The sequence below is a fragment of the Malania oleifera genome, chromosome 4 (assembly GCF_029873635.1).
Source record: "Malania oleifera isolate guangnan ecotype guangnan chromosome 4, ASM2987363v1, whole genome shotgun sequence".
Lineage (NCBI taxonomy): Eukaryota > Viridiplantae > Streptophyta > Magnoliopsida > Santalales > Ximeniaceae > Malania > Malania oleifera.
In genome coordinates this window covers 124,017,269-124,030,757 of record NC_080420.1, presented here as the reverse complement: position 1 = coordinate 124,030,757, position 13,489 = coordinate 124,017,269, and the positions used below count along the sequence as shown (strand labels likewise).

Sequence of the window (13,489 nt, the reverse complement as noted above, 5' to 3'; positions counted from 1 at the left end):
ACCCTATTCCTCAAATCCATAAACACTGCAAGAACATTTGTCAATTCAAACAGTATAACCAGAAATTCATAATGGCCATACCGAGTTCTGAATGCTGTCTTCGGAACGTCTTCTGCCCTAACCTTCACCTGATGGTACCTAGCCCGCAGATTTATCTTCATGAATATATATATATAGATGTTAAGTGTTTGATTTTAACTCATATTAATTTTAGATAAATAATAATAATAATAATAATAATAATCATCATCATCATCATCATCATCATCATCATCATAGGGACCCAATTAAAAATTAGGGTAGCATTTATGCCTAGGGGCGAGCACAATTCGGTTTTAACTGAATTAATCTATCGAGTTCGGTTGGTTCGATTCGGGTAATTTATAGTTCGGTTCAATACGATTTTAGAATACAGTGATTTCAAATATTCGGTTTTCGGTTTGGTTATGGGTAATTTGTATTTCGGTTAACCGAATTATCTAAATTTTTAATTAATTAATAATTAAATATAAATTATTAAATTATATTATTTATGATTTTAATTTTTAGGCTAGGTTGCCCGGGGGGGGGGGGGGTTCCATTCGGTATTCAGCCATTCTTAAATCCCAAATTTCCCATTCGCCGTCTTCCTTCTTCCCTTCCCAAGTTCGCAGTTCGCAAGTCGCAACTTCGCCGGCAGCCGGCACTCCCTGACTCCCAGTCCCAATTCCCTTCAGCTCTTCCCTTCCCAGTTCCCTTCCCACTTCGCAGTTCGCACACAGTCGGCGACGGCGAGTTCGAACTTCCTGTTCCAGATCGACAAATTTAGTCTTCCCCTTCGGACTTCGGCTTCCACCTTCCCAACTTCGCAGCTCGCACTCTCGCAGACTCGCAGTACTCCTTCGGACCTTACGTCCTTCAGGTTTTTCATTTTTCCGTTGTGTTCAAAACTCTAAAGTCTTTGTAGTTTGATGTTTATTGAAATTTTACAATTCCCTAAGATGAACACAATGTCTTTGATTAAATGTGTAAGAGAATATTTCCTCCAAATTATTATATTCATGTTGATCAGTCTCCCTCTTTAAAATGGGTTTCCTTGTGTTATTTATTTATATTTGTTTGAATGTTCATTGAATTTGAGTTTTTTCCCTTTTTAATTTTTTTATATTTGTGTTTTCTTACTTTTGTTGTACCCAAAGTCCTGTGCCCTGTTCTCTTTTTCTTCGGTTCTTCCCTGCTTTTACCAATAACCCTTGTTTGCGTATCTTGCAAAAGTTTTTTGGTGTTGAGAATTTGTCTGATGAGTTGTCTTCATTAGTGGATGCAAAATTCTCATCGAGTACACAAGCATAAAATAAAGGATAGAAAGAAGATAAAAGGATGGAGGATGAAATTATTTTGAGAATTACTTAGTTGTTTTAAGGGAGAATTACTCATAATTATTATTTTTTATTTGTTTAAATTCGGTTAACCGAATTACCCGGCAATTTGGTTCGGTTAAGTACCGATTCGGTTAAATAGACCAATTCGGTCTTATGGGGTGGAGTTAACCAAAATAATTTGATTAATTTGGTTAATTGGCTGAAATTGGCTTAACCGATCGATTGCACACCCCTATTTCTGCCGCCTTATCTTCGCTTCCTCCTTCTCTTTCTCATTCTCCTACTTTATCTTCTTCTATGAGATTCTTTTGATTTTTCTAGACTTCATTTCTCCTGGTTTACAGACAGCTACCTAGTTTGAAGTTTGAAGTAGAAAATCAGTCACCAACCAAGCGACGCATGGCAGTGAGGGAAGCATTTCTTTTTGCTTTTCTTCAAGCGCTGTTCGCCAGATTGGTTTCTCACCAATTTATTGGGCTTCTTCGGGTGTCCAATTTCGACGATTTGCTGGAAAAGTTGAAGATTACTCTGCTCGCCACTACCGCCGTGCTCAACGACACCGAGGAGAAGCAATTTGACAGCCTAGCCGTGGAGAAGTGGCTTATTAGAAATATTTTTGCATTTGTATTTCATTTGCTTGCTTCAGCAGTGTATATAAATACCTGCTGCTCTGGTATTTTGAAATATAGAATATAAAAGAAAAAATTTTCTCTCTCTCTCTCTCTCTCTGAGATAACGGTTCTTCTTCTTCTTCTTTAGTAGAATTATTTCTTTTTTCACATGGTATCATAGTAGTTTAATTGGCCATAGGAATCACTTTCATGCCATCCGCATCTGCTATTGAATTTACAAGAGAATGTTCTTCTTCATCGACAATTTGATTGTAAATCGGCAATTCAAGATGATAATTCCGGTGGTAGCATAACATCAGCATGTCGTAGTCAAATTTCGTCTCGATAGTGAACCGACGAAGAGCTTGAAGCAGGCGTCGAAATTTCCGCAGTAAATCTTAGCAACGGATTTACGCTTCAATTTTTTTTTTTCAACTTGGTACAACAATGCAAAAGATCGTCCAATACATTTCTTCTTTGATTCGGAGCCTTCTGTAGCTCGAATCGCTGGTGTGGTTGTCGTTTGTGAAACTGCTCGACGACGTTTCTTCGATCATAGACGTGCGCGTAGTTGATTACGATGAATCTGAAATGCCTTTCGACAATGTTCGGATCTACAGAAGAATCTCCGGAGCAGACGGCATCGCCTGCATCCTTGGGGATCAAATTAAGATTTCTGATTAGCTTCTCCTCCTAAATTGACGAGAAATTTCGCATTTGATAGCAGAAAAAATCGTAAGACACTGCCACGGAAGAGAAAAGAAGAAGCAGAAAAGATATAACAACCAAATTCTCCATCTCTCTCTCCCAGAGGAATTTGCTTTCTCTAGTTCCAAGCAACGATTGGTTTTGCTTTCAAATCTCTCGCTGTTGTTTGCGTGTTTACTGGTTTACTGTTGTCCTCTTCAGTCATTTGATGGTGATCTAGAATTTTTTCATGGATTCCTGTACTATTTCTTCTTCTTCTTCTCCTAACACCTCACTTAATGATTCTTTTAGCCCATATTTTTTACATCATGGTGAAAATCTTGACATAATGCTTGTTACTGATCAATTACCTGGTGACAATTATCACTCCTAGTTGAGATCAATGTCCAAAGCCATCGGCGCTAAAAATAAAAGTGGATTTACAAATGGTATCCTTAAGAAGGTGAAACTGAAACCGATCCTCTTTATTTGTCATGGATTCGATGTAATGATATGGTTGTCTCGTGGATCCTCAATTTAGTTGCGAAAAATACAGGATCAAGCATTCTCTACATTGATAATGCTGCCGATATGTGGAAGGATTTGCAAGACCATTTCTCACAAGGTAATCATCCACGGATTTTTCAATTGAGAAAAGCATTTAGTTCATTAAAACAATATGAGAAATTTGTGAGTGATTATTACACAGATTTGAAGTCCTATTGGGATGAATTAGCAAATTATTAACGTAATTTGCCACAGTGTTCTATGGAAACACTAAATTTTTTTGAAGAAATTCAACAAGAAGAATATGTAATGTAGTTTCTAATGGGGATGAGTGACTCTTTCAATGGTATATGAAGTCAGATGTTGTTACTTGATCCTTTTCCTTCTATAAACAAAGTTCTTTCTTCGGTACAAGAAGAGAAACAAAGAGAAATCATTTTGGATATATCTGTACCTCGCCTTGAATCAATTGCTGCCGACAGCAAAGCCTGCGAATATTGGAATGTTTGCCTGAAAGCAAACCAATTTTTGCAAAGATAAATATGTGTGTGGTCATTATGGATACACTGGTCATATTTTGAAAAGTGCTATCGGTTTCATGGTTTTCCTCCTGATTTTAAGTCCAAAAGAGGAACTACTCATTCATCTAATCAAATTTCTTCTTCTGTGGGTAAATCGAGTGATGATGCTTCACAGTTTCTTTTGTCTCAAGATCAATGCCAGCAGCTACTTGCCATGCTTAAACCATAATCCAATCCACATTCAGTAAATCAAGCCACTTCTGATGTTCTACCAACTCCACAATTGTCCTCTATTGATTATTTTGCAGGAAATCTTGTTCCCTGGATTATTGATACTGGAGCTACAAACCATATGGTCAACTCCATTGCTTGTTTTTCCTCTATAACTTCTAAAGTTGCTTCTAGTGTTAAACTACCAAATGGTCATTCAGTTCCAATAACACATACTGGTGCGGTTCATTTACTAGATAATCTTGTTTTACTCAATGTCTTTGTGTTTTTTTTTTTCTTTTAACCTAATTTCTGCCAGTAAATTGACACGTGATTCTTCGTGTTGTATTGTTTTTGTTTCCAATTTTTGTTTCATCCAGGACTTGTCTACATGGACAACAATTGGAATGGGTGAGGAGAAGGTTGGCCTATATCAATTACTGCAAAGACCCTTGGTTGGTTGTTCTGTTTTATCTTCTTCAACAAATTAGAATTTTCGTTTGTGGCACTATAGGCTAGGTCACATTCCTTTGTCCAAGTTAAAATTTCTCAATAATTGTGTTTCAAATCTGCATGTACCAAAATTTCCTGATTCTTGTGTTTGTACCATCTGTACATTAGCTAAACAGAAATGTTTACCATTTTCTTCTAGTGAATATGTTTCAGCATTTGCATTTGAGCTCATTCATTGTGATCTGTGGGGGCCTTTCTCCGTTTCTGCTTTAGATGGTTCAAAATATTTTCTTACAATTGTGGATGATTATTCCAAGTCTACTTGGGTATATCTTTTACAAACCAAATCTCAAACCAGACCTTATTTACAATCTTTCAAACTTGTTGAAACTTAGTTTCATTCTAAAATCAAGAAAATTAGAACTGATAATGGGACTGAATTTCACATGCCAGATTTTTTTTCTTCTCAAGATGTTATACACCAGACAAGTTGTGTTGAAAGGCCACAACAAAATGGTGTAGTTGAAAGAAAACATCAACACTTATTCAATGTTGCTCGTTCCCTAAGATTCCAAGCTTCCTTACCACTCAATTTTTGGGGTGATTGTATTCTTGTTGGTACTCATTTGATGACTCGTACACCTACTCCATTACTCTCTAATATATCTCCCCTTGAAGTTTTGTACTCCACACCTCCTTTTTATAATCATCACAAAGTTTTTGGTTGTCTTTGTTTTGCCTCTACTTTGGCTCGTGATAGATCTAAATTTGATCCAAGAGCAAGAAAATGCATCTTCATTGGTTATCCTTTTGCTGTCAAAGGATACAAATCATATGATCTTGAAACACATAAAACTTTCCTATCTCGTGGTGTAGTGTTTCATGGACATATATTTCCTTTCTCATCTCTTTCTTCTTTCACCACACCTTGTAATTCTTTTGTTTTCCCAAAATCAGCTTTTGATTTTCCAGATTAAGTTTTCTTTGCACCTTCATCTTCATCACCATTGTCATTCTACAAATTTATTTCCTTCTTCTTTATTAGATTTGCCTTCTTCGTCTACTATTCCTCCACAATCTGCAGAGTCAGCTACACCTATTCGACAATCCACAAGGAGAAGAAAACCACCAAGCTACTTGCAGGATTATCATTGTCAATTGGCTTCTCTTCCTCCATTTCAATCTGTTTCCTTGACAGATAAGTATTCAGGTATTAAATTCCCACTTTATGATGCCATTTCTTATCATAAACTTTCAAGTTGTCACAAACATTTTGCTTTAACCATTTCATCTATTTCTGAACCTCAAACTTTTTCACAAGCCGTACAAATTCCTGAATGGCGAGCAGCAATGAATGCAGAAATCAAAGCCCTTGAGGCAAATCAAACATGGCCACTCATTGCTTTTCCTGCAGGAAAGAAGCCAATAGGCTGTAAGTGGGTTTACATAGTTAAGTAGAAAGCTAATGGTACTATTGAAAGGTACAAAGCTCGTTTGATTGCTAAGGGGTTCAACCAAATTGAGGGAATTGATTTTCATGAGACTTTTTCTCCTGTTGCTAAGATGACCACAGTGAGATGTTATATTGGCAATAGCAGCTGCCAAAAATTGGCATTTACATCAATTAGATGTAAATAATGCTTTTCTACATGAAGATTTAAATAAGGAAGTTTACATGCCCATTCCACCTAGATTTGCACAGCAAGGGGGCTCTAGAGTGTCTGTAAGTTACAAAGGTCTCTTTATGCGCTGCGACAAAATTCTAGACAATGGTTTTCAAAATTGTCTACTGCCATTATTGCTTATGGTTTTCAGCAAGCAAAATCATATCATTCATTGTTTGTCAAATACGAAAATGGTTCTTTTATTGTATTGCTAATTTATGTCGATGATATAATTCTCGCTAGCAATGATTTGAATTCCATTTCTGAACTGAAAACATTTATGGATAATAAATTCAGAATTAAAGATTTGGGAAATTTAAAGTATTTCCTTGGATTGGAAGCTGCTTGATCTTCCAAAGGCATTACATTGTGTCAAAGAAAATATGTTTTGGATATCTTACAAGATTCAGGTATCTTGGCTGCCAAATCCGTGGCATTTCCTGTGGAACAACATGTCAAGTTTTCCAAATCAGATGGTGATCTTCTAGAAGATCCCTTTCCCTATAGAATATTGATTGGAAGACTCATTTACCTCACCAGATTACATCCAGATATTTCTTATTATGTGCAAGTTTTGAGTCAATATATGGACAAACCAAGGCATTTGCATTTAGCTGCAGTACACAAAGTACTTCGGTACTTGAAGGGTGCACCTGGACAGGGCCTTTTCTTTCCTGCTATTTCTGATTTTCATCTCAAGGCCTTTTTTGATTCATATTGGGCAGGGTGTGTGAATACCAGAAGATCAATTACTGGTTTTTGTGTCTTCCTTGGTGATTCTTTAATTTCTTGGAAGTCCAAGAAGCTACAAACTGTCTCAAAATCCTCAGCTAAAGCAGAATAAATGGCTATGGGCTCTACTACCCGTGAGATGTCTTGGTTAATTTCTTTGTTGAAAGATTTTCAGATTTAGCATCCAAAGCTGGCACTTGTCTTTTGTGATAGCAAAGTAACTCTTCATATTGCTGCCAATCTCGTATTTCATGAACGAACAGAGCATATTGAAATAGACTGCCATATTGTGCGGGAAAAGCTGCAAGCAAATATGATCAAAACTCTTAATGTTGCTTCTCATTCTTAACTCAGTGACATCTTCACCAAAGCACTTGGATCTCATCAATTTCATTCTTTACTTAGCAAGCTGGGTGTACTAAATATATACACTCCATCTTGACGGGGACTATTAGAAATTTTTTTGCATTTGTATTTCATTTACATTTGTACATTTGCATTTCATTTGCATTTGTCTTCAGTAGTGTATATAAATACCCACTGCTCTCTCTCTCTCTCTCTCTCTCTCTCTCTCGCGGAGATAATAGTTTTTCTTCTTCTTCTTCTTCAGTAGAATTTACTTTTTTTCACATATCTCCACTTGACCAAGTCCTCCATATACGATGCAGAGGATGTACTGGATGAGCTTGCCACTCAAGCTCTGCTCTGCAATTTGGATTCCCAATGTCCCTCTCTCATTACCTCAAATCAGGTACGCACCAATTGGAACTGCATCTCTACTTCTCTCAATCCCTTTAACAACAAAGCCATCGAGTCCAAGATAAAAAAGATAATTGAGAAATTGGAATACATTTCTCAGCGAAAGGATGTTTTGGGTCTTAAAATCTTTATGTGATAAATGTTGTGGGGAGGAAACATAGATTACCCACCACGTCTTTGGTGGATGAAGCTTGTGTCTACAGGAGGGATTGCGACAAAGAGAGGATTATTAAAGTTCTTCTTGTTGGGGAAGAAAATGGTAGTGCTAGTAAAATTGGGGCCGTTCCCATTGTGGGCATGGGAGAGATTGGCTGGACAACACTTGCTCAACTGGTGCACAATGAGGAGACTATGTTGTCTAGCATCCTGTAAAAGAAGGGACATTTTGAGTTGACGGTGTGGGTTTGTGTTTCTCAGCTGTTCGATGTGGTGAGCGTATCAAAGACTATTCTTCAATCAGTCACGCTTCAAGCTTTTGATCTCCATGTCTTGAATCTGCTTCAAGTTTCCCTGAAAGCTGCATTGGCTAGGAAGACGTTCTTGCTTGTTCTGGATGACGTTTGGGACAAAAGAATAATGATTGGGATGTGCTGTGGTGTCCTTTGAGAGCTAGTGCATGGGAAAGTAAGATTATAGTGACAACTCGCGATCAATATGTTGCAGCAAGCATGGGCACGATTCTGGCTCATCACTTGACATGTTTACCTTCTGAAGATTGTTGGTCATTATTCAAGATGGAAACATTTGAGAATAAAAATATTGATGCCCATCATAATTAGGAAGTAATTGGGAGGGAGATCATGAAATGGTGCGATGGCTTGCCCTTGGTAGTGAAGAGATTGGGTGTTCTTTTGCATTCTAGAGTTGAGGAAGACGAATGGAAAGATATTTTGAGTAGAAAGATATGGGATTTACCTGATGATAAGAGGGACATCCTTCACACTCTTAGATTGAGTTATGATCATCTCCTAGTACACTTGAAACAATGCTTTGCTTACTGTTCAATATTTCTGAAACACCATGAATTTGAGAAGGACTCGCTAGTTCTACTGTGGTTGTCCGAAGGTTTCCTGCTACAGCCAAAAGGAAATAAGAGATTGGAAGATGTAGGAGGTGACTACTTCAATGACCTAGTCTTAATGTCGTTCTTTCTACCATCTAGTAACCATAAATCACGTTTTGTTATGCATGAGCTCATGAAGGATTTAGCTCAGTATGTATCAGGAGATTTGTGTTCGATTGGAGGATAAGTTGGGGGTTTGTAACCCACACAAATTTTTTTGAAAATGTTCACCATTCCTCATATATTCGTGTTAAACGTGATGTGTCGACAAAATTTGAGGCTTTTCAAAGAGTAGAGTGCTTATGCACCTTCCTACCTTTGGACCTAGTTGGTGAAACTGGAGTTAGCTATTTGCCCAATTAGGTCCCATGCGATTTGTTACCGAGGTTAAGATTTTTGAGAGTGCTATCTTTCAATGGCTATCACATCACTAAATTGCTAGATTCGATTGGAAACTTAAAACATCTGAGGTATTTGGACCTCTCTCATACTGCGATCGATATGTTACCTGCCTTAGTGAGTACTCTTTGCAATCTTGAAACATTACTTCTATTACAATGTCGTGCTTTTGTTAGATTGCCTACGAACCTGGGAAACCTAACAAACCTACGACATATTTGCATCAGTGAAACTAATTTAAAAGAGATGCCCTAGCAAATGTGTAGATTGACAAATCTCCAAACACTTTCCAACTTCATGGTTGGCAAAAATAATGACTTGGGAATTAAGGACTTGAAAGACATGCTGCATCTTCAAGGTAAGCTTATAATTTCTGGATTGCAGAATGTCGTTAGCTTTCGAGATGCTATAGAGGCTAATTTAAGGGAGAAGCCGAAGCTTGATTTATTAGTGTTGCAATGGAGCAACATTTATGATGATCCATTAAATGAAACAACTGAGAAAGAATTTTTTGAGATTCCCCATCGTCACAAAAACTTGAAAAAGACCATACCAAGTTTCAGGGAAGCCATGGAGGTCTATGAGCGGACAATTGATGAGGTCAAACATTGCAATGATTTAGTTGATATAAGGAATGAAAGAATTGAAACATATGTGCTAGAGATGCTACAACCCCACAAAAGCTTAAAACAATTGATGATTATGGAGGTGTTAGGTTTCCAAGTTGGGTAGGTTCTCCTCCATTTTTTGAGGAAATAATCTTGAAACTTAGTAATTGTAAAAACTGCAAGTGTTTGCCGCCACTTGGACAGCTACCCTTGCTTAAAGAGCTGACAATTGAAGGAACGGAAGGAATAAGCAATATTGGCCCTGAGTTCTACGGGGATGGTAATTTTCCATCTTTGCAGTCTTTAAAGTTCGAGAACATGTTTGCATGGGAGGATTGGTCATCCCCTGAGGTTGAGGACAGATAATGCTTCCAGAAGTTGTATAAGATTGAAATTTGTGGTTGTCCTAAACTAAGAAATATCTCGCTTAAGTTTCCTGCCTTTAAAAAAATGTGCATTGTCTGGTGTGAAGAATTAGCAGCTCTCCCGAAACTTCCAATGCTAAATAATACTGCACGATAGGAAGGCAGAGAATTCCCTTGCCTGCATGAACTTTCATTAAGAACTTGCCCTAACCTTAGTGAACTACCCAATCTCTTTCCTTCCTTGACAATACTTGATATAGATGAATGCCAAAAATTGGCTTCACTCCCAGGACTTCCTATGATCCATGACTAGGAACTAAAGAAATGTGATGAAAGGGTCCTACAAAATGAGGTTTCATTCACTTCGCTTACATACTTGTGGATGTCTTGAGTTCCAAAGCTCACATGTCTGCTCGAAGGGTTCTTTCAGCAATTAACAGCACTCAAATAGTTGCAGATAGTCTCAAATAGTTGCAGATAGCTAATTTTAGTGAGCCAACAACTCTGCCCAATGAAATTGGATGATGCATGGCACCACCACCAATGTTAACACATGCCCTCCGCTTGAACACTTGGTCATTTACTATTGTTCTTCTCTCCTTTCCCTTCCAAGGGGTCATCTACGCAGCATGATTAAGTCAGTCGGCATTCAAAACTGTATAAATTTGTAGTTCCTTCCAGAGATGATGCACAACAACACTTCTCTTGAATTTTTGAAGATTGCTGGCTGTCCTAATAAATCCCTTCCAATAGTTAATTATGTCTTGTCCATGGTCACTTTGCCGAGCTTCATAAGGCTCAAGTAGCTTGTAATTGATAATTGTAGGAACCTTGAGTTCTTACCTGATGGCCTCAACAAGTGTGTGCATCTTAAGCACTGGGAAATAGCTAACTGCCCACTTCTTGTATCTTTTCTTGAGCCTGGCTTGCCCCCTCCTAAGCTGTTATCTCTTAGAATTTCCAATTATAGGAATCTAAAATCCCTACCCAATCAGATGCACAACCTTGTACATCTTCGAGAACTATCGCTTGATGGTGCCCGAGTTTTGCATCATTTTCTGATGGTGGGTTGCCCAGTGATCTAATGTCACTTGCAATCTTTGATTGTTAAAATAGTATACCCTCATGTGAGTGGGGCCTGCACAGATTGACTTCTCTCTCTGACTTCTCTTTTGGTGGATGTTCAGCTTTGATGTCATTTCCAGAGGAATGGTTGTTGCCTGCCACCCTAAGATATTTTCAAATTCCTCGACTTCCAAATCTTAGATCCCTGCCCGAGGGGCTGCAAAACCTCAAATATCTTGAAATATTTTAGATGTCAGAGTGCAACAACCTCTTAACCTTGCCGGATCATCTGAGATGCTTCAGAATCTTCAATTCTAGGAATTCCTCTAGCATTGCAGCAAGCACATATGGAGTCTTACTTTCAATGGTTGTAGTGCAAGGAGGATGGCTTCCTGTAATACTCTCAGCTTCATGGTTCCCCAAGTCTCCTAAGCAGAATCAATTGTTGTGAATGGAGGATGTCTGGTTAGTAAAGCTCACATTCTTTGCTCAACAATACATGGCTTTCCATTGAAATGAGTTTAGGGTGAGTTGTAGCACAGAAAATTCAGTTTCTTTTATTGGCAATGCAATTGATGGCTACAACTATCTTCTGGCCAAAAATTTAGAGTTCATAATCACTCAAGTTTTTCATCAATTGTCCTTATGGAGCAAAAACCAGTGCAGTCCCGTGCTGGTATTTTCTTGAGAGTAGGATTTTTCTTACTCGTCGAAGTTGGATTTTTCGTACTCGACCCCCTATCCGCTTTTGTTTTATTTGAAAGGCAATACTAGAACAATGCTGGATTATTTTATTTTTCTTTTGCAGTCTACATCTAAAAAGGCTATGTTTTAATACTGGTTACACCAATATCTAATAGTGTCGGCTTGCTCTTATCTGCAGTCTGCTGCTTGAAAGGCTCCAGCATTGCCATCACCAACACATATGGACAATGGACAATGAGATTGGGGGGTGCAGATACCAAAATTCTTTTGAGAATGTATGCTACATTATAGCAAAAATATTTTTAAAATACATTATACTACAAAAATTTCAATCATTATCACAATCACCCTCTTGTAGACAATTATTTAGTTGGCTATTATGCCCTCAACTATGGATGAGTTTACATCTTTTTTCTATTTATGAAAGGTTGGAGCCTCTTCCTTTTCTCCTTTGTTGGACCAGTTGGAGCTTCTTCAACTTTGCATTTCGTGGACAACGATTCAATGAAGATGTAATTCAAACTTCCATATACAACATTCAAAACATTACTAGTTGCAATGGCCTTTTGCTTCTTCTCTGTGTTTGTTTCATTGACATCCTAGGTTTGCTAAGAAGTTGTTGTCGACTCATCTAGAACATTCAAAACATTGCTTTGTTGCAGCAAACGCTCCACTTTGATGAGCTGCTTTACAATGAGGGAAACTGTGGTCGGAGTGGCAATCCAACTCTCTACGTAGAACAACTATTTGGAGAATTATGTGCATGATATCTTAATTTTGAAAATCCAATGCCAATTAACATTAGCTTTACAATGCTTTTATGATTGTTTATTTGTAAACGCTATGTACTACTCAAAATTATATACACTACAAAAGTTGTCTCTTGCACCTCATGCAGACCAAGTAGTGTCCTTAAAGACTCCCCTACAATCTAGAAAGTTTTTCTTAAAAAGAACATACATTGGAATAGAGAATCTGCCAAATGAAGAGGGCTTAAATAAATGTTATATCGGTCCATTTACACACCAGAAATGATGAATTTTGATTTGATGCAAATTGCTAATGGAAGGATGAATTTAGGGCTTTTGCTTAGTAAGTGCAATATTGAAGTAATTAAAAGTACATGAAAATTACAGCCCAAACAACTGAACAGGCTTTCAGGGTAATAACTTTGACTAGTTCAATAAAGGTCTGTTTGGATCAAGAATTTTACATGAGAAAGAAAATGAAAGGAAAATAAGGAGGAAGCTTATTTTTCCTTATAATGAAAGTTTATTTTAATATGACTAAAAATTATGAAAAATAAAATATTAATGATATGTTAAATTAAATTTTTGTTTATTGATTTGGTATATTTTTATTTTATTACTTATTTTCAGGTTAAAAATTGAAATTTGCAGGACCAACACACAGTAAAAGAGGAAAGATTTGTTCAATTCATGCTCGAACAACGTTATATTTGATATGCAGGAATAGAATAAAATGGACTCTTCCCTCATCTCCTTTCATCTCAACTCTCTCTGATACTCTTCTCTCTCTCTCCCTTGACATTCTTTCATCCTTTTCTCCTCTCTTTTCAGCTTCTCTTTGTAGAGGAGAGCTTCTGGGAAATCTGGTTGGAAGCAGTGCGTTTCGGGCGCAGTGATTAGGGCTTTTCTTTGTTGTTTTGAGCTCTATTTGCACTGCAGAAATCGGTCAATTTGAGCGATTCAACAGCTGATTTGTAGTGTTTTGGGACTTGGGAAGTGTTGGGGTTTTGTTCAGAGAACATTCTTTCGG

At 37.5% G+C, this 13,489-nt stretch overlaps 1 protein-coding gene across 4 annotated transcripts; it reads left to right on the top strand.

Annotated features, from left to right (window-relative positions):
* Positions 1-569: 569 nt before the first annotated feature.
* On the top strand, positions 570-13,424 carry LOC131154415 (uncharacterized). Of its 4 annotated transcripts, none has more exons than XM_058107174.1 (5): positions 570-901; positions 4,278-4,352; positions 7,415-7,497; positions 11,889-11,985; positions 13,291-13,424. In XM_058107174.1, the coding sequence occupies exons 2-5, from the start codon at positions 4,305-4,307 to the stop codon at positions 13,357-13,359; spliced, it is 297 nt and encodes a 98-aa protein (XP_057963157.1). In that variant the 5' UTR covers positions 570-901; positions 4,278-4,304; the 3' UTR covers positions 13,360-13,424. The 4 variants fall into 4 exon arrangements, with proteins under 4 accessions (XP_057963157.1, XP_057963158.1, XP_057963159.1 ...); XM_058107175.1 differs by lacking the exon at positions 13,291-13,424 and adding an exon at positions 13,111-13,282; XM_058107176.1 differs by lacking the exon at positions 13,291-13,424 and adding an exon at positions 13,090-13,282.
* Positions 13,425-13,489: the final 65 nt, after the last annotated feature.

Excerpts from the sequence above, each read along its gene's own strand:
- LOC131154415 (XM_058107173.1), top strand. The coding sequence starts at position 4,305 with ATGGGTGAGGAGAAGGTTGGCCTATATCAATTACTGCAAAGACCCTTG. Across the intron at positions 4,353-7,414 it reads AATTACTGCAAAGACCCTTG|AGGATGTACTGGATGAGCTT; the intron begins GTTGGTTGTTCT and ends TATACGATGCAG. Across the intron at positions 11,986-12,137 it reads ACCAAAATTCTTTTGAGAAT|GTTGGAGCCTCTTCCTTTTC; the intron begins GTATGCTACATT and ends TATTTATGAAAG.